The sequence below is a fragment of the Mustela nigripes genome, chromosome 6, assembly GCF_022355385.1.
Source record: "Mustela nigripes isolate SB6536 chromosome 6, MUSNIG.SB6536, whole genome shotgun sequence".
NCBI lineage: Eukaryota > Metazoa > Chordata > Mammalia > Carnivora > Mustelidae > Mustela > Mustela nigripes.
The window spans coordinates 84,977,804-84,997,113 of record NC_081562.1 but is presented as its reverse complement, the minus strand read 5'-3'; the positions used below and the strand labels follow the sequence as shown (position 1 = coordinate 84,997,113).

Genomic DNA, 19,310 nt, shown 5'->3' with positions numbered 1-19,310 from the left:
GGCTCAATGCCACATTCAGGGAACTCTCTCTGGTCTCCAAGACACACCAGCTTAGCTTGGCAGAGGGTGGGTAGGGAGGGAGGTTGTAACAACAGGATTAGAGCTTCGGACAGAGCTGAGAAGACGCACTCCTAGGCCCTGGGGAGGCCAGTGCTGCTTGTGGGGATGGGAGAATGAGGGTGCCCTGGCCACAGGGACTAAGTTAGTCAATGGTCTCCTAGGGGTAATCTGGGAAGGCTTCTTGGAGCCAGGGAGATCCCAAGCGTGAGAGAGGCACTTAGTTCAAGCTCACTTGTGGTGACTCTCACTGAACTGAGAGTGTTGAGGACAATGACAATGACAATAAGAGCAATAGCTAATAATTATTGAGTACGTCCCCCCACCAGCAAGCCCTCTGTGTGCATTTAATCTTCACCGTAACTCTATAAAATGGGATCTATTGCCATCAGATTCAGATGAGGAGCTTGAAACTCAGAGACTAAACGACTTGCCCAAGTTCACATCGTTAATCCTCGGAAGTGGAGGGTGGGATTGTGACCCCGGATGGTCTGACTCCAGAGCCCCAGTCTGGGTATAAGGCCACATGGGGGAAGGCTGGCGTGGCTGGAGCAGAGGCCCAGGAGACAGGAGGTCTCCAGGGACAGACAACTGCCTGGAGCAGCCCACCACAGGCCCTTTGCTCAGGTGGGCTCCAAGCACTTGAACGTGATGCTGCCCCGGGACACCCCCTACCACCCGAGGTGGGCAAGCCCATCTTGGTGATTTCTCAGAGAACACACAAGGTAAACATCCCTTGCTAGCACAAGCCACCACCCGAGCCTCCTGTCCCTCCCCCATTGGAATGTTTAGCTCAGCTCAGTCTGGCCAGAGTTCTAGGCTCATTCATAGGGTCCACCGGCTTGTGGGTGACACACTGGAAAAAATGGAGGGTCAGAACCAGGAACAGGGGTTTTGAGGGGTGTGGACAAGGAACGAGGTTTGATAGATTGAATCATTCATCTCCGCGGGTCTTTATTGAGCAATTACTATGTGAGATTCAGAGCTCTGTGCCCAGGGCACCGTGGTCAACAGGAAGAGCACAGTGCGTGGCACATAGTAGAGTTCAGGAACTGTTTTCGGAATGAGGAAATGACCTCTGGCTTGGAAGCCGAGGCTGGAAGGGACTGAAAAGGAATCTAGTGAAACTCCAAGCCCTCCCTTTTATAGAGGAGAAAACTAGACCACAAAGAAGTTAAATGACCCTCTGGTTTCCTAGCAAGATAAGGGCATATCAACTAACCATGGTCTTGGTCATAACTAGGTTAACCCATTCATTCCAATTTACCCAGAACTTGCCCAGTTTGAGTACTGAAAATCCCACTTCTTGAGGGAACCCTTAAATCCTAGGCAAATCGGGAAGGTTGGTCACCCCACCGCGCTAACTTCTCTTGGCTCCTGCACCAACGCTCCCTCCTCCAGGCAGCACCTACTTAAAACAGATTTCAGTGAGGAGGATGGGGTAGGGAATAGGGCCAGGAGGAAAGAGAGAGGCCAGGTCACACTGCGGGGAGTGAGCCTGGAGACCTTCAGAGGGCGCCATTTGCCAGGGACAAATGGAAGAAGCGGGGTCAGTATTGCTGGGTGGAGTGAGAGGTGGGTGAGCCTCGGTGGGGAGTTGGGGAGTTTATGTGGCTTCATGGGGATCGGGGCACAGCTAGTGTGTCTGCTAAGCAGGAAGGCTGTATATACATGTAGGGCTGGATGAACAGTAATCTCTTAAATTTGTTTAATAATCCCCTGTATTATTAGAATAATAAAAATAATCCCAGTCATCTATTCCACCCTTTACATTTTACAAAACACTTTCACACCTGTTGCCTCATTGGATCTCCACCACAACTCAGGGAGGGAGGCAGCGTCTGATGTTACAAGACCTGCTTTCCACATCTGAAGCCCTGGGTGTTACAGGCTGCCACAGATTTCCCACTGCCAATAAGGGGCAGATGTAGGACAGGACCCTGTCCCCAGCCTGGTGCCATTTCCAGCACCCCTGCAGTCCCCCTTCAAGAAGGCAACTCTTAGAAGCTTGGAGTTGGTAAGAAGCTGGAGCGTTCTCTCCAGCCACCCCCCTGCTTCTTCCCCCCAACGGCATTGCCCTCTCTCCTGTGTTATTCCCGTCAGCTGTCAGCGTGGGAACAGGCTAGAATTTCTCCCGTCTGGAAACACACACACACAACAACACTCTTGACCCACACCCCCTTCTAGCCACCCCCATTTAGAGCAAAAAGCTCTATTAAGGAATCTACACTGACTATAGGCACCCCCCGCCCCCCCCCCCCCAGGAAGTAGAGCTTTCCTACGAAACCTTTCGTAAACTGGAAGAACGAAAAGTGAAGAAGCAATCACCATTAATTTCTATGGAAGAGATTCTGAGTGTCCCAGACCCCAAAAATGACCTCTCTTGGGTTTTTCTGCTGCCTTCGGTCACATCTTGCGGACCTTATGCACAAAATAAATAGAGATAAAGCACAGGAGCTCACAGACGCAGCTCAAAGCTGCAGCGGCTTGATGCCAGAGATGCTGGGTACAGTTCCCAGGCAAGGAGCTTGGGGGCGCCACTCGCTGCTGGGGGTGCGAGCTGTCTCCGTTACAGCTCTCACTGCAAAGCAAATGCTGGAGATGCTACAGCTGCCTTTTTTTTTTTTTTTTTTTTTTTGATAAAAGTGAAAATCCTCTTTGGATTTCTTTTGGCTAGCGAAATCAGGTGCTACTGCAGGTCTTTTGTAAAAATGAAATGGCATAACTTGAATTTTCGGCCAGAGTGGGGACCTGTATTTCCAATTCTTCTCCTCCCTTCTCTCCTCCCAATCCTTCTCCGGTTCTCTCAACCCTCTTAATGCTCTCACCAGGTCAGCCATGGCCTCCATGTTGCTAAATCCAGAGGTCATCCCCCAGCCCTCACCTTGCCAGACTCAGCCTCTTTGATACAGTTGCTCATTCCTCCGCCCAGAAGCTCCTTCTGCCCCAGGCATCTTGGACACCAGCTGTCTGGTCTTCCTCTAGCCTCCCTACTCGCACTGAGCACCATGAGGCCATCGGCTCTTCTCTCTCTACCCTCACTGCCTACAGGATCTCAGACTGTCTCAAGACTTTGAATACCATCTTTTAATGCTGATGGCCCTAAACCTTATCTCCAGCCCAGACTTCCAGACTAGAATTTCCGGTTGCCTACTCAGTATCTACATTTGGAAATCTACGCGGCACCCCAAACCTATCATGCAGAAAACTGAGCACCTGCTCTCTCCCTGAACCCCTGTTTCTCCCACAGCTTTCCCATCTCTGTTAATGACAACTCCATCCTTCCCGTCACTCAGGCCAAACGCCCTGCTGACATCCTCCACTCCTTCGCTCTCTTCACACACCATATCTGACCCCGCAGCAAATTCTCTTGGCTCCACCTTCTAGCCAGAATCTGACCACTTGTCTCCACCTACATGGCCACTCCCTGGGCCATGTCCCAAAGTGCTCCCACTGGTGGGGTCCTCACAGTCTGTGCTCAATGGCAAGCAGCTAGAGGGTTCCTGTTAACCGTGAATGAGGTCGGATCATTCCTCTGCTTGGCCTTCAGGGATCGCTTCCCAGTCCTGCCAGCCCCTGCTGACCTCACCTCCTCCCATGGCCCCTTCCCCCACTCTGTCCTTGCTGCCCCTGACCATGGCCGGCTCACACCCAGCCCAGTACCTCTGCACCTGCCTCCGTCCATCCCCTCAGATCCCCTCACAGCTCTCATGTCCCCGCCTTCAAGTGTTCACTTTGTTTACAATCCTGTGTGACTGAGCCTGCACACACGCCCACACGTGAACGCGCGCACACACACGCACACAACTCCCTCCTCCTCTTCCCTGCTTTATTTCTCGTCATAGCACTTCTCATCCTCTGACATATGCTTTGATTTTTCTGCTTGGTTTAGTTGATTGTCTCCCTGCAGCAGAATTGAAGTCCCTTGAGGGCAGGGATTTCCGCATCCCTGGTGCCTCGAATAGTGCCTGGCATGCAGGAGGCACCCCCTTGGTGTTTGTGGAGTGAATGGCTACCTGAGAGGCCCAGCTGGCTGAGGGGCCTGGCCTCAGTTGCATAGTGAGTCACAGGGGAGGAGAAACCACAGCGCCTAATTACAAGTTAATGTCTCATTAGGAGAACAACACACAGAAAGGCCAAGGCCAGGCTCCTCCTGCAGATTATGTAAACAATGGTTAGGAGCACATTGTGTGACGCCCCCAGATCCATCCCCTGCCCCTCGTTCTCCTGGGTCACCAGGAGGGGAAGCAATCCCTGAAGGCCACAGCTTCCCTGGGTCCCCTGGGAATGGAAAGAACTGAGAAGGGGCCCTGGATTCGTTCTCCTCCTCCCCTGAGTTTCAGGTGGACAGAGGCCATCAGAGGCCCAGCCCCACAAGAACTGTCTTGGGGCCTTTCCATTAACCCCCGCTCGGAATCTCCTTGGCCTCAGTCTGACCCTGCTTCCTGCATCCACTCTGTCCTAAGGAAACTGTGGTCCCCTAGTCTCTTCATCTGCTTACCCTGGCCTCTCCTACCCCAGGAGATGGAGAATTCTCAGCACCATGAGGGGCCCTCCCAGCACTGTGGCTCCAATGAGGAGATAGCACTCAGAGCCTCCCTGCCCAGCTGCCCAAGGAGGGTGTGTGAGAAAGGAGAGTGCTGTCGGAGGAGGGTCCAGACCCCCAGTGAGGAACTCCCTCCCGGACCCAATCCTCCCAGCTGGGGCCTTGGAAGGGTGCTAGAATCTAAGCTTTTCCTCTCCTGGAGACTGTCAGCCCCTCCCTGACAGTCTTTGGCATCTGTGAGCTGCCAGGCTAGACGAAGCTGAGCTTGGGGGTGGGGAGCCTAGGCTTCTTGGAACCGAGGTCCTGCCTTGAGGAACAGGCCCCTCCAACACCTCACCTGTAGAGCCTTGGCGCATTCTCAAGAGGCTTTGGGTTTTCTGCCTCGCCCCTATCTCATACCCCCCACTGGGCACCAGACCCAAATGCCCATAGAAGCAGGTGAGTCAGCCCACAGGTAGGTACTTCAGGGTGGCTTCCTCCTCCTCACCCTTTGCATTCCCTCTTCTCTCATGTAGTGCTTTCATGTAGAAGCTCATGGAAGGTCAGGCAGGGGAGCGTGAGGGCTTGCCTGGGTGGGATGATGGGGCAAGGTAGAGGGGCTGGGACAGAGCAGGAGGGCTGGGGCAGGGAGAAGGAGAGAGCAGGTGGGGCCGAGGGCCTGGCCAGCTGGTTGCCCACTGTGGCTGAGCCTCTGTGCTTATAGGCTCTACCTCAGAGCTGGGCCTCCTCTGGGGAAGCTAAGGTCTCTATGCCACCTGAATGAAGAAGCCAAACCAGGAGACTTAGGAAAGGAACTAGGCACAGGACTTCAGAAATTAGTTGACAAGCCCAGTAGGAACAGAATTCTCCCCTGCCCAGCCTGGCCAGTCTGGGGACCTCAGAAGACATCACAGTCTCTGTTTTAAGAAAGATTATCAAGAAGCAGTGTGGATAGAGGAGAGGCAGAGAGACCAGATAAGAGGCCACTGCAGAGTCCCAGAGTCAGGGACAGGGTGGCAGGAAGAACATATGTTGGTCAGAACTGGATGCTTCAGGGCCCAATGGTGTTCGGATGAGTGAAGTTTAGGTAGGAAGATGCTTTGTTTATAGAGGTGCTGGGTCTCCAAACCTGGGTGTTGGCCCCTGACCATGGGGAAGATGTGCACAGCCATCTGTCCTCAGCCCCTGGAAGAAAGGAGGGCAGAGACTGAGTCCTCAGAGCTGGTGTGGACCTATTTGTGCTGAGGCCTCAAGAGAGCATGCCCCCCACCCCACATACACTCCTACATACCACACGTGCAGCACAACCCCCCATGTACCACACACACCACACATGTACCACACATAAACCAAATACCACACACACCACACAACTCCTCCACATACCACATACCACATGTACCACACAACAACCCCATGTACCACACACACCACACACATACTGCACACCATGTATGTACACACACACACACACACACACACACGGGCACACAATGTTAGCTGCCAAGGCTGGATGAAATCCCCATTTTCCTGACTCTCAGCTCAGTATTCTTTCAATTCTACCTCCCTGCCCGTTTCACAGGGAAAACAGAGGCCTCCTGACTAACTCACTCCACAGCAGAAGGACCCAGAGAGGCTTTCTCAACCTCTGAGACCAGGCTTTTAGCAGTTACTTCTATCCAGCCCCAACAGAGAATGTGTCCCCTGTGCCCCATGACTGGCCTAGGTCAGCCCCTACAGCTTCTGAAAGTTTCTAGAAAGAGACTCCTGATTGTCTTCCCACTTCACCGCTCTCCCTGCTTTTCTGGTCAGGGCCACAATATATATCTTATCTTCTTCATGATTAGACAAACACTTTGAAAAGCAAAAAGAGGCTACACAAACCCAAGGCAGGGTATGATATTTTTTTTATTTTAGTCTATTTCATCCAGAGCTTAGAAGCTCTTTTGCATCAGTTTTTTACATGAGCCTGAAAGATCTTTTGAGAACCTTCTCTGTTCTGCCACCCACCCTCAGGCCACTAAAACAGCCTTAACACTTCACCTGAGGCCTCATCTGAAGCCTCTGGAAGCCGAGTTATTATTTCCTCTGAGGGCTACAGGTTGGAGGGTGGAATGCTGGGTAATTGCTCCTTCAGGGGGAAAGTGCTCTTGGTGTCCCCCTCCCAGGACTCTTCTCAGTTTCACTTCCTGAGGCGCAAATCCTCAGCAACCAACCCCCTGCTCAAACCAAGCCCTTGAAACCCACAACTTGACCCAGAGAAGGCAAAAGAAGCCCCTCTCCCAGCCCCCAGGGATGGGGGACTCATGGAGAAGGGTGGCTCAGAGTTCCTGTAGGGAGCAGGAGTATCTAACTGGCATGCTGGGGCAGGGAAGGCACCAGTCGCTGCTCTCTTATCCAATGCAGAGCTGGGAAGAGGTGCTATCAAGATCTAGCTCATCATCTTAACTACTGTGACCCAGGGCAGGTTACTTGACTTCTCTGTGCTTCAGTTGCTTCATCTATAAAATGGGCTAATATGAACTAGTTCACAAAGCTGTGGTAATAATTAAATAAGATACTTTATGAAAGGAAAAATGAAAACAGCCTAGCACCTGGAACTTGGTACTTCTTCAAACTATTTTTTCAAAGTTTTTCAAACTTTTACTCTTTTTTAAAAAGATTTTACTTATTTATTTGACAAAGAGAAAGATCACAAGTAGGCAGAGAGGCAGGCGGGGGGGGGGGGGGGGGGGGGGGGGAAGCAGGCTCCCTGCTGAGCAGAGAGCCGGATGCAGGGCTCAATCCCAGAACCCTGAGATCATGACCAGAGCCGAACACAGAGGCTTTAACCCACTGAACCACCCAGGCGCCCCTTGGTCACATCGAGCAGAAAGCCCGATTCGATGCAGGGCTTGATCCCAGGACCCTGGGATCATGCATGATCTGAGCCGAAGACAGAGGCGTTAACCCACTGAGCCACCCAGGCGCCCCATAATAGCTTTTACCCTTACCATAAATGTTAACCTTGTACCTCAGAGCACCAAATTTTGGAGCAGAGTACCTGGGGTTCAAATACATTCTCCACCACAATCTAGCCCTGTGGACTGATAATATCATATCACCTCCCTGTGCTTCCGTTTCCTTATCTTTAAAATGCAGATAATAATAGTACCCACCTGTAGGTTGTTGAGACTTGCGAGTGAATTAATATATGCAAAGCACTTGGAAAGCGCCTGGCGGGTCATTAATCAATAATATCACCTGTTAGCATTAGTCAGTTGCAAGATTTGAACCCAGGTCTTCATGACTCCCCAGTCCGTGTTGTTAAGCACTGTATTACTCTCGTGCCCTTCCTCGGAGGACCACACATGGGCTCTTTTACACACTCTCCTACACACTTTCATCCCCTTTATCCTGGGCCAGGCTTTCTGGCTCATGTGCCTGCCAGACCCTGTTCCCTAGTAGCCACCTGGAGGTGCTCAGGCCCACATGCTGATGTTGTCTGTGCCATTGAAACTTTTGACACTCAGTCCAGTGAAGACGAGTATCTTCTATTGGTACCAGCCTCTCCTCCGCTCCCCTACTCCTTCACCTGGTCCTGCATCCCTGCCAAGGGCACAAGGACTTAAGGCTGGCAGCCTCTTCCTATAGACTCCCCCATGCCCAGGCTCACTCTCCAGCCCAGAAAGTGGGGGCAGGGTCAGGTAGGCACAGTACTCACTGCAGCCCTCCCCAGGAAGCCTGCAGCCCTCTTGGCTGTGTGCTCTGTGCTTCTCTTCCCACCTCTTCCAGCCTTTACGCACGCGCGTGTGCGCGCAACCCCCCACCCCCACCCAAAGCAGTGTCACAAGGTGGAAGGAGAATAGGATTTGACAGTCTGTCCTCTTGGCTGTGTAAATCAGGCGAGTCACTTACCCTCTCTGTGCCCCAGACTCCTCAGCTTTACCATGGACAAAATAACAGAACACCCATGCTGGAGGCTTGTGTGACGATTCAGTGAAAACACTCCCCAACTCTTTTTTGTGTGTGTTACTTTAATCCTTCTTTTCAAAATTTCTAATTAAATTATATATGAATACATTCATATAAAATGTATTATAAAATCAAATATAAAACATTTCAGTTTTTAACTCTGACATACTATAGATAAAGCAAATATCACTTGCACGGCCTTCACTACCGTCCTCAGAGGTAAGCAATCTTAGAAAGATCCCAGATCTTTGCATTTTATAGGTATCTGCTAGCTAGACTTCTATGACATGGTTTTGTGCAGGTTTTTGTTGTTGTTGTTACAGAAAGGGGATTTTATGATGTAGATTTTTCTGCAGCTTGTTCTTTTCTCATGAAATCCTATTTCAGAGCTGTTTCTGCCTCAGTACTGCTGCCCACAGTTTATTTAACCAACCCTGGTTGCGTGTTTGGGGTTTCCAGTCCTTCACTGTTAAAACCATGCTGCGCCATGGGGCATGTGCTGCTTTGCACACTAGCACCGCCATTTCTGTAGGATGGATGCCATCCATGTGTTATTTTGTCCTACTGATTCAATACATGGTAACCCCAGCTTTTTGTATTCAGTGCCTGTTTCTTGATGGTTCTGAGAGAGCCTCTGCATGGCATGGCTCCCCATGTCCTCTGGGAGGACAGCAAACATAAGCCTAGGTCCTGGACACAGCAGGCTGAGGCCAGGTGTGTAGCCAGGGGGCCCTGACCAGGCCCAGCTTGGCCAACAGGGTGGATGAGGCAAGTTGAGGCAAGTTGGCCTTTGGCTCCTCTGCCCTCTGTGCCCAGCCCCCTTGGCCAGTCGCCCCCCCCACCCCCACCCCCGACCTGCTTCTCTATCAAAGTGGGAGACAGATGGTCTGGACCCAGCACTAGGGAAATGATCATTAGCTAGCCACTCTCTTACTCAGAGACGCCTTTCCTCGTATGTAAAATAGTGATAATAATACCCACCTCCTAAGAGTGAGCCGAGAGAAAGGATTAGTGTGTGAGAGGGCGACTCAGGGCTAAGTTAGTAGCCTCCTAGTTCCCCTCTGGCTCTTGCCCCCGAGACTGCCCTTCCTTCTTGTGCTCAGCTGGGACCTTTCAGGCGTCAGCAGTCAACCTGGCTGTTAGCACTCAACTCAGGTCTTAGCCACCAAGACGTTAGCTATGACCAACATAGCTGCTCTCGACCAAGACGTTAGTCAGCACTGCTCACCATCACCCAAGGTCATCAGGTTCCTTTCCCCTGCAATAAGTACATGCTCCTAAAGGAATCTCTGATCATTTGCTTTCATTAGACTTTCGGCTATCTAAAGGCAAACTCCCCAGAACATAGTAGGTGCTCGATAAATATTGTTGGGACTACTGAGTGAAAAGCTGTCAGCTGACTTACAGGTGTGAGGCTGCCGTGCTGGGTGGTACCAGGCAGTGCAGTTGAAATCTGGGGCAGGTTATCCCACGTTGATAAGCATCCATGGCCACAGACCAAGGGCAGGAGTAGAAATAATTTCATTCCTCTTTTCTGCACGAGCAAAGCCTGCTGGCTGCTCTAGGAGGCTTCCTGGGTGGGGGTTCCTTGGAGGAGCGCCCTGCACCCCCCGTACCTGGTCAGGTCCAAGCCTTCTAGGTTGAGAGATTCAATTTCATTAGCTCACCCAGGGGTGACCGGGCTCTGAGAAATCAACGAAGCAAGCCACTGATTGATAAGCCAGATCAGCAATTTATTAACTTCTGCTGGCAGCATGACCGCTAAGCAGCCTGCAGCATTCGAGTCGGTCCCTCTCCTTGCTCATTCTCTCTGGAGAGGGCAAACTTTCGTGGGAATCCAATCCCAAATCAGAAGGAGCAGAGCGAAATGAGAATGGTTGAGGCCACACTCAGACATACATCCACCCTGAACACCACACCACAGTGTGGTCACAGCTGCTGTCCCATTTTGCAGACGAAGACACTGAGGTCAGGAGGGGACGGCTACGGAGGGATGGAACCAGAGCTCAAATACAAGAGTTCTGACTCCAGTCCTGGGTTCTCCTGCATCCTCCCCTCAACGCTGCTGAGCTCAGGGAGCCCGACCTGTGCTGCACAAGGTCCCCCCTCGGCCCCTCTTCAGTCGTCACCCCGCCCACCCCATTCCTTCTGTTAAGCCTACACAGCGTCCCCTAGTAACGTTTCCTCCTCCTTGATGGGCCTCCTTGATGGGACATCTGGGACTCGGCAGCTGCCTATGACAAGATGTCAAGGGGGCACCCCTGCTTCTGCAGATAAATACAAACCCACACTAGGAGCTAGTGCATTGGGTTCTTGCCATGTGTCAGCCTCCAGGCTGGGCCCTTTGTGTGCCTCTTCCTCCTCACAACTTCAGGAGGCAAGCCCACTCGTCTCCCCTTTCCTGATATGTGCTCAGAGCTCAGGGACACCGCCTTGCCCAGGCGCTCAGAGCTAGTGAGGAGTGGAGATGAGGCCACAATTCATTTGGAGCTGACTTTCAAGCCCGTGCTCATAACCACCCCCACATCCCCACGTTCCAGGGAGTCATGCCTTGATGTCCCGGATGGGGGAGATGCTCCCTGTAGGAACCTCTGGCCCCAAGGCTCTAGTCCCTCTCCCTCCATCCCCTGCCCCCCTGCCCCCACCATGCGGAATTCCTCACTTTTCACACCATAGCCCGTACCTCCCCAGGCCTTCTCAGTCTAGCAAACTCCTACTCATCCTTCAAGCTCCAGGTAAAATGTCACCTCTCCTGGCCCACCTTCCTCCTGCTCAGTCTGCCCTAATGATGGCATTTACTGAGTTTTATTGTGATCATCCCACAAAGCAGTGAGCCCCGGAAGGCAGGCACAGCATAGTGAAGGCAGACTCTGCCAGCAAGTGGCCGGCGCCAGCTCTTGCCCCATACCTATTTATTGCATAATGAATGTTCCAGAGGACCCAAGGTACACAGGTCTTCCACACACGAGTGACGGAAGAGCGGGGCACAGGCCAGTTAGCAAGAATGTGAATGGATTTAAAGAATTCCAATCCCAGGTGGGCCAGTTCATGACCTTTGAGACACTGGTGGAACTTTTGGGTTTCCTTCTCCCCGAAAACTACACTATGCCTGTGAAACATCATCTGCTGTTTCTCGGGGGTTCTGCTTCCTGTGCTTGGACCCCAGAGAATCGCCAAGTGGGAAGAGCTTGAGTCAGTGTAGATGGTAGGAAGACCTGGTTGGGGGTGGGGCGGGCAGGGAAGAGCTGTCCTCAACGGAATCAATGTTCATCGTCTGTTAGGCCAAGAAGGTGCCCTGGGGAGAAGGCATTTCCTGTCAGGAGACACAGTGCTATTCCTGAATAGTGGACCTCTGGAGCTGGGCTGCTCAGGTTCAAACCCTAGCTTTGCTGCTTCCCAGCTCTGTGACCTCAGGCAAGAACTTAACATCTCTGGGACATGGTTTCCTCTAGGAATAATCCCTACTTTAGGGATGTTATTAGGACTAAGTGGGCTAATGTCTACACAACACAGAATAAGTGCCTCTGCTCACTGTTAAATGAAGTGTTTGTTCATCTGCTAAAAGGAGGGCCCTGGGGCAATGGCAAGGAGACTAGGCTTCAGCTCAAAGCCTTCCCGAACTCCCTGCCACACTCACATAGGTCAAGTTCCTTATTATTAGCTACCCTCTTGGGACAATTCCCATTTCTCTTTGATTTCACTCATATTAATGATTACTTCCACTCTAGACTCTAAGGCCAGGATCTTGTCTGTCTTTTTATTTGTTTTTCTGTTTTTTTTTTTTTAAAGACTTTATTTATTTATTTGACAGAGAGAGACACAGCAAGAGAGGGAACACAAGCAGGGGGAGAGGCAGAGGGAGAAGCAGGCTCCTCGCTGAGTGGGAGCCCAGTGTGGTCTCAATCCCAGGACCCTGGGATCATGACCTGAGCTGAAGGCAGATGCTTAATGACTGAGCCACCCAGGCGCCTTTGTCTGTCTTGTTCTTGACTATTTCCTTGTGCTTGGCACATAGTAGGTGCTTGGGGAGATAGGTGTTAATTAGGGATGGAAGGTGTTGGGAAAATTCCAGATTCTGGGCCATTCCAGGAGGGTCACTGAGCAGCCAAGCAGCAGATGATGGTAGCAAAATTGGTTGGGGGGGTGGCCCAGATGGGGACACTGGGCCCCCTTGGTCAATGTCACAGCTGCTGGACCTTCTGACTTCTCTCTCTTCCCCCTTCCCTCAGTTCCTGGCATTCGACACCCAGTTGCTGATGGGTAACCGACGCCACTCACTGAGCCCCGAGGAGTATATTTTTGGAGCCCTCAACATTTACCTAGACATCATCTACATCTTCACCTTCTTCCTGCAGCTTTTTGGCACCAACCGGGAATGAGGAGCCCTTCCTTCCTTCCTTCCTTTCAAGAGTGTCCCCCTTGCTGGTCCTCTGTCCCTCCCTGTACTCTCCTGCAAGCCCAGATGTGAAACTAGCTGTCAGCCCATCCTTTGGCCTCCCCTCAGCCCAATGCTTGTCCTCACTCTCTGCAGCCTTGTACCCCAGCATTAGGGGCCCCACAGAACCGAGGTCACACCCTCTCCCTCTGTGCTGCCTCTTCCTCCCACTTACATCTCCTGAAGTGAACAGTCAAGATTGGAGACTCCTCTGGGTTTGAGGACCGAAGGGACGAGTGGGAGGAGTCCAGCAGGATTCAGAGGTGGAAAAGAGATCTCAGGACCGTAGCTGAAGTCTGCACCCCACTGAGGTTCCTCCTAAGGCTGCCCCAGCTGTGTGGGGTACATTGCCCTGTGTCAAATCCACTCCTCTGTTCTTTCCTTCTAGATCAGGCATTGACACTTATAAGGGGGTGTGAGGAAGCTGGGAGAGAAAGTGAGACTGTTCTGCTGGTGGGGGGATGTGGATCGACCCAATGGTTGTCCCAGGCTGCCCATCCTGGCAACTATAAGACTAGCAGCATATTCTAGGCACTTGAGCACTATGGCCCATGGAAGAGGGGTAGGAAGCCAGAACGAACCATCTGCACTTGCCTTGGTTTAACCTCCTGGGTCATGAAAGAACTCTGTTGGGGCAGGAGGTGGGGACAGGGGACCTGTCCAGGGGCCATAAGGGAGATGGGGGGCAGGTGGTCCTTTGGGAGGTATGGGCTTTGTAGTAACACCAAGACACCCAGCCCTGCATCTCACTGTTGGTGGGGGGACGGCATTTGAAATTGGCAGGACTGACTTCCTCTCACCCTCTTCCCTGGACTCCCTGGGCTGTCCCCCAACCTCGGCCTGAGGCTGAGTGGAGTGCATGGACCCTAGAGGATTGGATGCTCCGATAGAGAGGGAGGGTTATACTAGCTGCTGAACTAGCCCCACTGGGAGGGAATCCTGCCCTGCCCTGAGGCCTTTCCACACTTCTTTCCTAAACTTTCCCCCACCCACTGCTGCCCTGCGCTGGTGGATCCCCAAGCCAGGCCTCCTGAGGCCTCAGTTGGCAGTGCCCATATTCCTCCCCCTGGCTTCTCTGGCCACTCAGCCCAGAAGCCTAAGCCCCCCCCCCCCCCTTAATTCCTTATCTCCTTATCTCTGGACTCTGGAAGCCGTTCAGCTGATGCTAACAGCCAGAGCCAGTCCTTCCAGCTGGTCCCATGTGATGAGGTTGGGTCTCCTTATCAGCCTCCAGGCCTCTGAGAGCTGAGACTCGATCAGGGTGTACGTCAGCCCCCCAGCAGGGCCTGCAGGGGAGGGTATGATGGGGCCATACCAGGGGGAAGTGTGCAGCCAGCACCTCGAAGCCAGCTCTGCGCGGGTGGAAAGTTACCGGGTGGGGTCAGCGAGGTTCATATACCTGGACCTTCCCTTGGGCTTTCCCTCCAGGGCTCACCTCTCTTCCCGGTGCTGGGGGCTCTTTTGCCCTTGGAGAGAGTGACTAGCTATGTTAGCAATCTGTTTTGACTCCTTCCTTCTCCACCCTTCCTGTTTTCAGCTTTCAAGAAATATTGCAGAAGCATTTGAAATTTTGTTCCCCCTTGGGCATTTGAGGAAAGAGGGAAGCAAGAACGGATGGTAGTGTTTGTGCATGAGACAAAGGCAACTGGGAGCATGGCTGGATGCCTACTGTGTGCTGGTCTAAATCCGTCCATTAAAGCAATCCTGTAAAGGCAGTCGTCTGCACATGCTGATCGCAGAGGGCAAAGCTGAGGTGGTCGAGAGGATTGGGAGCAAGACCAAGGGCATACAGCTAACCTACTAGACTGGGGCTGGAATGAGACCGGGTGGTCAGGCCATACATCCTAGGTCTCCGGAGGATTTGTTGTCTTCTGTGTCTCCCCAGCTTCCCCCTTCCCCCCACTACCACCACCAAATTTTGTACTCTGTCGTTTCCGTCTTCTAGACACAAGCTGGGAAGCAGGATTCTGGTGGCTGATTCCCAGCCTCACTGCCGACAGGCTCATGGTATTAAGTTGCGAGTAGTTTCCAGATTAACGAGATGGAAGACCTCGGCCTGGGCGGTGCAGGGAGAGGGACCAGAACACATTTCCCCTGACTTCCGGGTCCATTTGCCACCTTTCCTCCAAGGTCTGTTCACTTCCTCTCCAGTTCCAAAAGGGTCATTCAGCCCAGGCCTTGGTCATGCTTCCCAGAATCCTCTTGTCCAAGTTGTCCTCTCCCTAGGACAGTTTATGCAGAAATAGGCTTGAGAAGCTGATCTGGAGCTGAGCTCTGAAAGGTTGAGGGAAGGAGGTAAGCCCTCAGCAACAAACAATGTGACTGGGCAACTTGGCATTCTGGAAGCAGGGGCAGTATGCCAGACTCTCCTGTGAGAGGCCCCTGAGGGATCCAGAACATGCTGAGCCAGCAGCAGAGCTGGGGCTGGGAGCCCTGCTTATCGCCTCCCCGCCCCCAACTCAGGCCAGGAAGAGCCTGGCCTTTGAAGGAGGAAGGGCAGAGGAACAGGAATGCAGGATTAGGAGAAACTGAGAAACCAAAGCTAAGCAGGTGCCACAACCTGCCAAGGAAAAGGAGAACCTGTGGGCCCTCACATTTTTGGCAGGGGAGGGGCTGGGCCAAGGAAGGGGTAGGTTGGATTTTATAGAGCTCGAGGCAGCCAGGAATCTGATCATCTGTGATGTCAGGTCGGAGGTTTCCTGCCAGGAGGAAGACAGAAAGATCAAGAGATCCTCTCCTGGGGTTGCGTCTGGGGTCCCAGGAGGCACAGGGAATTCCCCGGACTCCTGCCCCAATTCCCAGGCACGTGTGTGGCTCCTGTGTTGTCTGAGGAAGCCCCAGGAATCTTGTTCTTCCTCCCAGGGGAGTCAGGAACCCACAGATACCCTTATTTCAAAAGGTTCTGCCTCTCCCTCCCTGGCCCTCCTGGGACTAGCCCAAGACCTAGCCTTGCTCCCGAGAGCAGGATTTCACGCCAGCGCTTTGCTGCCCCCCGGTGGTCGCTTGAGGAAAAGCAGGGCCTGGTTCTGCGGGCGAGAAGCAGAAGGGCTGTGTGGCTTGCTGGCTTCAGATAGGATTCATTCACCACCCTTCTCAGACCTCCCCAGACCTCTCTCCTCATCAGCCTCTGATTGTTCCCTTTAGTCCAACCGTTGTCACATCTTTGGGACACTGTTCACCCATCTCCTAGAAACCACCCTGTGCCACCTGGCCCCAGAGCTTTCCCTCAAGAGACTGAGGGCAGACACCTGCCACCACACACAGTCCCTCTGGCCTCAGCCCCTTCAAGCTGCCCAGGGTCCGAGTCTGTTCCATTTCCTGGCATCACCTTCCCAGTCTGTGACTGACAGGAGATAATAATAAAATTATGACATCTGAACCGTTTCCTTCGCCTGCCTTTTGCTTGTCGCCTCAGTTGGCCAGGAGGCTGTTTGTGAGATTTAACTCAGATTTGATGTGAAATGTTCATAACCAGAGCTCTTTGTCCCCACAGAGCTAAGTGTAAATTAAATCTCCACACTTACCTTGATGTGGGAAAAGAAACACTGGGGGCACCTGGGTGACTCAATCAGCTAAGCATCTGTCTTCGGCTGGGGTCCTGATCCCAGGGTCCTGGGATTGAGCCCTGTTCCAGACTCCCTGCTCAGCGGGAAGTCTGCTTCTCCCTCTCCCTCTGCCCCTCTCCCTGCTCATGCTCCCTGCCCCCGCAGGTGAATACAAAATTTAAAAAACACTGGTCCTTCTGTCAATATATACCCCTTGTAGCGGCTCTTAGGATGCTTGTACCTGTCACTGCCTGGCTGGAGGTGACTTCCAATAGCAGGCCTTCCTTCTAGTTCTGTTAAAAGAGTCTTCCTTATATTGACCCCAAACCCATGTCCCTAGAAGGAAAGCCTATGTTGTAGCTGGAAGGATCCTGAAGATGGGCAGCTTTAGGCATTACTTCTCCCATGAAGCCTTTCTCAGCCCCCCCTCCCCCCCCCCCCCTGCCCTGGCCCCCCCCTCCCCAGCCCCCCCCCGCCCTGTACCACCCTGGCACATTTTACCCTCTCCTCCTGCCTGCTTGTATGTATGATCCTTTAGATCCTTGAAATCTTGTTCACCCTTGAATTCATGTAACTTAGACAAATAGTCTCAACCGTGTTTTTTGTATAAATGGGGTAATGAATGAACCTGCTCCAATCCTTTTGTTTTACTTGACAGGAAACTGAGGAGCAGAGGTGCCTTGACTTGTCTGAGTTTACACACAAGTTAGTGCCAAGAGTGAGATTAGAAGACACATGGGGGTGATGCTTACATTGCCAAGTTCCTTCAGGGAACTTGGGGCCCAGGGTGCCATGTGGGAGGGGGACACACCACACTGATGCAAAGGGGGAAATTATCTTCACCTGTGACAAGGTTTTGGCATAAATTCAGCTGCAGCAGGGGAAGGAGCAGGGCAATGTTTAGGGGACTCTGCAGAGAGAATAAATAACACTTATTAGGCACCCACTGTGTACAAAGCACTTCCATAGATAAGATAGGGGAGGGAGAAGACAGCGGTGTTGCAGGAGAGAAAACGTAGATGACAGCTCCCGACCACTGAGCTCACGGTCCCAAGTAAATGCTCTTGAAAGCAGGCCTGGCAGGGAAGCAAGTACTGAGGAGATGTGGAACAGTGGCGAGGCGGTGGGGGGCCTCCGAGTCAGGGTCTGAAGCGCATGAAAGGCTGAGCCTGGGCACTGGTGGAAGGGGAGGGAAGGCGGTCCCTGCAGGAGGTGGGGGCTGAGTTGGAAACACCAGGCTCCTCACCTCCTCCTGCTTCCAGCCAGCTCTTCTGTCTGCCCATTCATTCTTCATTAGTTTCCTAGGGCTACGGTCACAAATTTCCACCAACTGGTGGCTTAAGACCGGAGAAATAAATGATTCTCACATAGTTGCGGAGGTTAGAAGCCTGAAATCAAGGGGTCAGTACGGTTGGCTCCTTTCCGAGGCCCTGAGGGAGAAGCCATTCCAGGCCTCTCTTCCAGCTTCTGGCGACTGCCACTGTCCTTGCTGTTCCCCGGCTTGGGGAGCCCTCCAATCTCCACCTGTCTTCACACAGTCTTTCCCCACTCTGTGTCTTGAGTCTCCCTCTCCTTTCTCTCATAAGGCTGCCTGTCATGGATTTAGGGCCCACCATCAATCCAGGATGAGAATCTTTCCTCAAGGTCTCAAGGTCTCTCCTCAAAGCCCTATTTCTGAAGAAAGTCACATTCGCAGGTAAAAGGGTGATAGCACTTGTACCTCTCTTTTTGCGTATCGCTATACAACCCACTATACCATCCGTTCCCTTCTGGCAGCTACTGTCTTAAGCGGTGGCCTCCAACCACGTCCCCCCACCCCCATGCCTGGGATGGTCCTCACACCAAGACTCTTCATTCACATTCCCAGGCTCCTAAGTTAAGGCTGGAGAAATTACAGAGCTGAGTGGACTTAATCCAGCTCATAAATATGCCATCTGCTTTCACTCAAGTCCAGCAACTCCCAGCAAATGGGTGTTTGCCCTCTTGCTGATTACACACACACACACACACACACACACACACACACACAGCCAAGATACTTTCTTCCCAGCCTACTATTCCCAAATCCTCTCCAAGTTCTCTGCTTTCCTTTCTGGGAAAACCTTGCCAAGAGAAGTGAGCCTTATCCTGTCCCTCTCTGCCCCTTTGTTAGCTCCCTTTTCTCCATGCTGAGGTGGCCATGTGCTCCAGCCAAGGCACCCAGCTGAGTCCAGTCTTCCAGCCATGCCCATCAAGAGGCAGCCATGGGAGGGAAGAGGCCATTTTGGAAGTAGAGTCCCTCACTTTAGCTGCTTCAACCCCCGGCCATTTGTGTTTTCCTAGTTCTGGCCCAAGATACCATGAAGCATGGTCTAACCATCCTTGTCCACATTCCTAATCCACATAACCCATGAGCATAATCAAATAGTTGCTGTTTTAGGCCACTGAGTTTGAAGTGGTTTGCTTTGCAGCAACAGATAACTGGAACAGAATTTGGTCCCTGGAAGTGAGACACCGCCATAACCAAACTTAAAACATCTGGCATGAGATGCCTGACAGGCCTCAATGAGTCCAGTAGGGCAGGCTAGAAGGGTTTCAAGGAGATAGCAGGTGAAAGTTCAAAGGAAAGTTGAGGAAAATGTACTTGGAACCTGGAAGAACAAAGACCCTTGTTGCATCATGATAGAGTTTAGCAAAACTCTTCTCTGCGCCAATGTAAAAAAAAAAAACAACAAACAAAACAAACAAACAACAACAACAAAAAAAAAAACAGAGAAAGTACCTAATGAATGGAAGGATCTGGCTAAGATTTCCA

The 19,310-nt window shown here is 52.2% G+C and overlaps 1 protein-coding gene across 1 annotated transcript in view; it reads left to right on the top strand.

Moving 5' to 3' along the window:
- The window catches only part of FAIM2 (Fas apoptotic inhibitory molecule 2), a 33,720-nt gene extending 17,365 nt beyond the window's left edge, over positions 1-16,355 (top strand). The window contains exon 12 of the mRNA XM_059403060.1: positions 12,766-16,355. Coding sequence (XP_059259043.1) covers positions 12,766-12,915 — 150 coding nt within the window. The 3' untranslated portion in view covers positions 12,916-16,355. The remainder of the gene's footprint in view (positions 1-12,765) is intronic.
- The last annotated feature ends 2,955 nt before the right edge of the window (positions 16,356-19,310 follow it).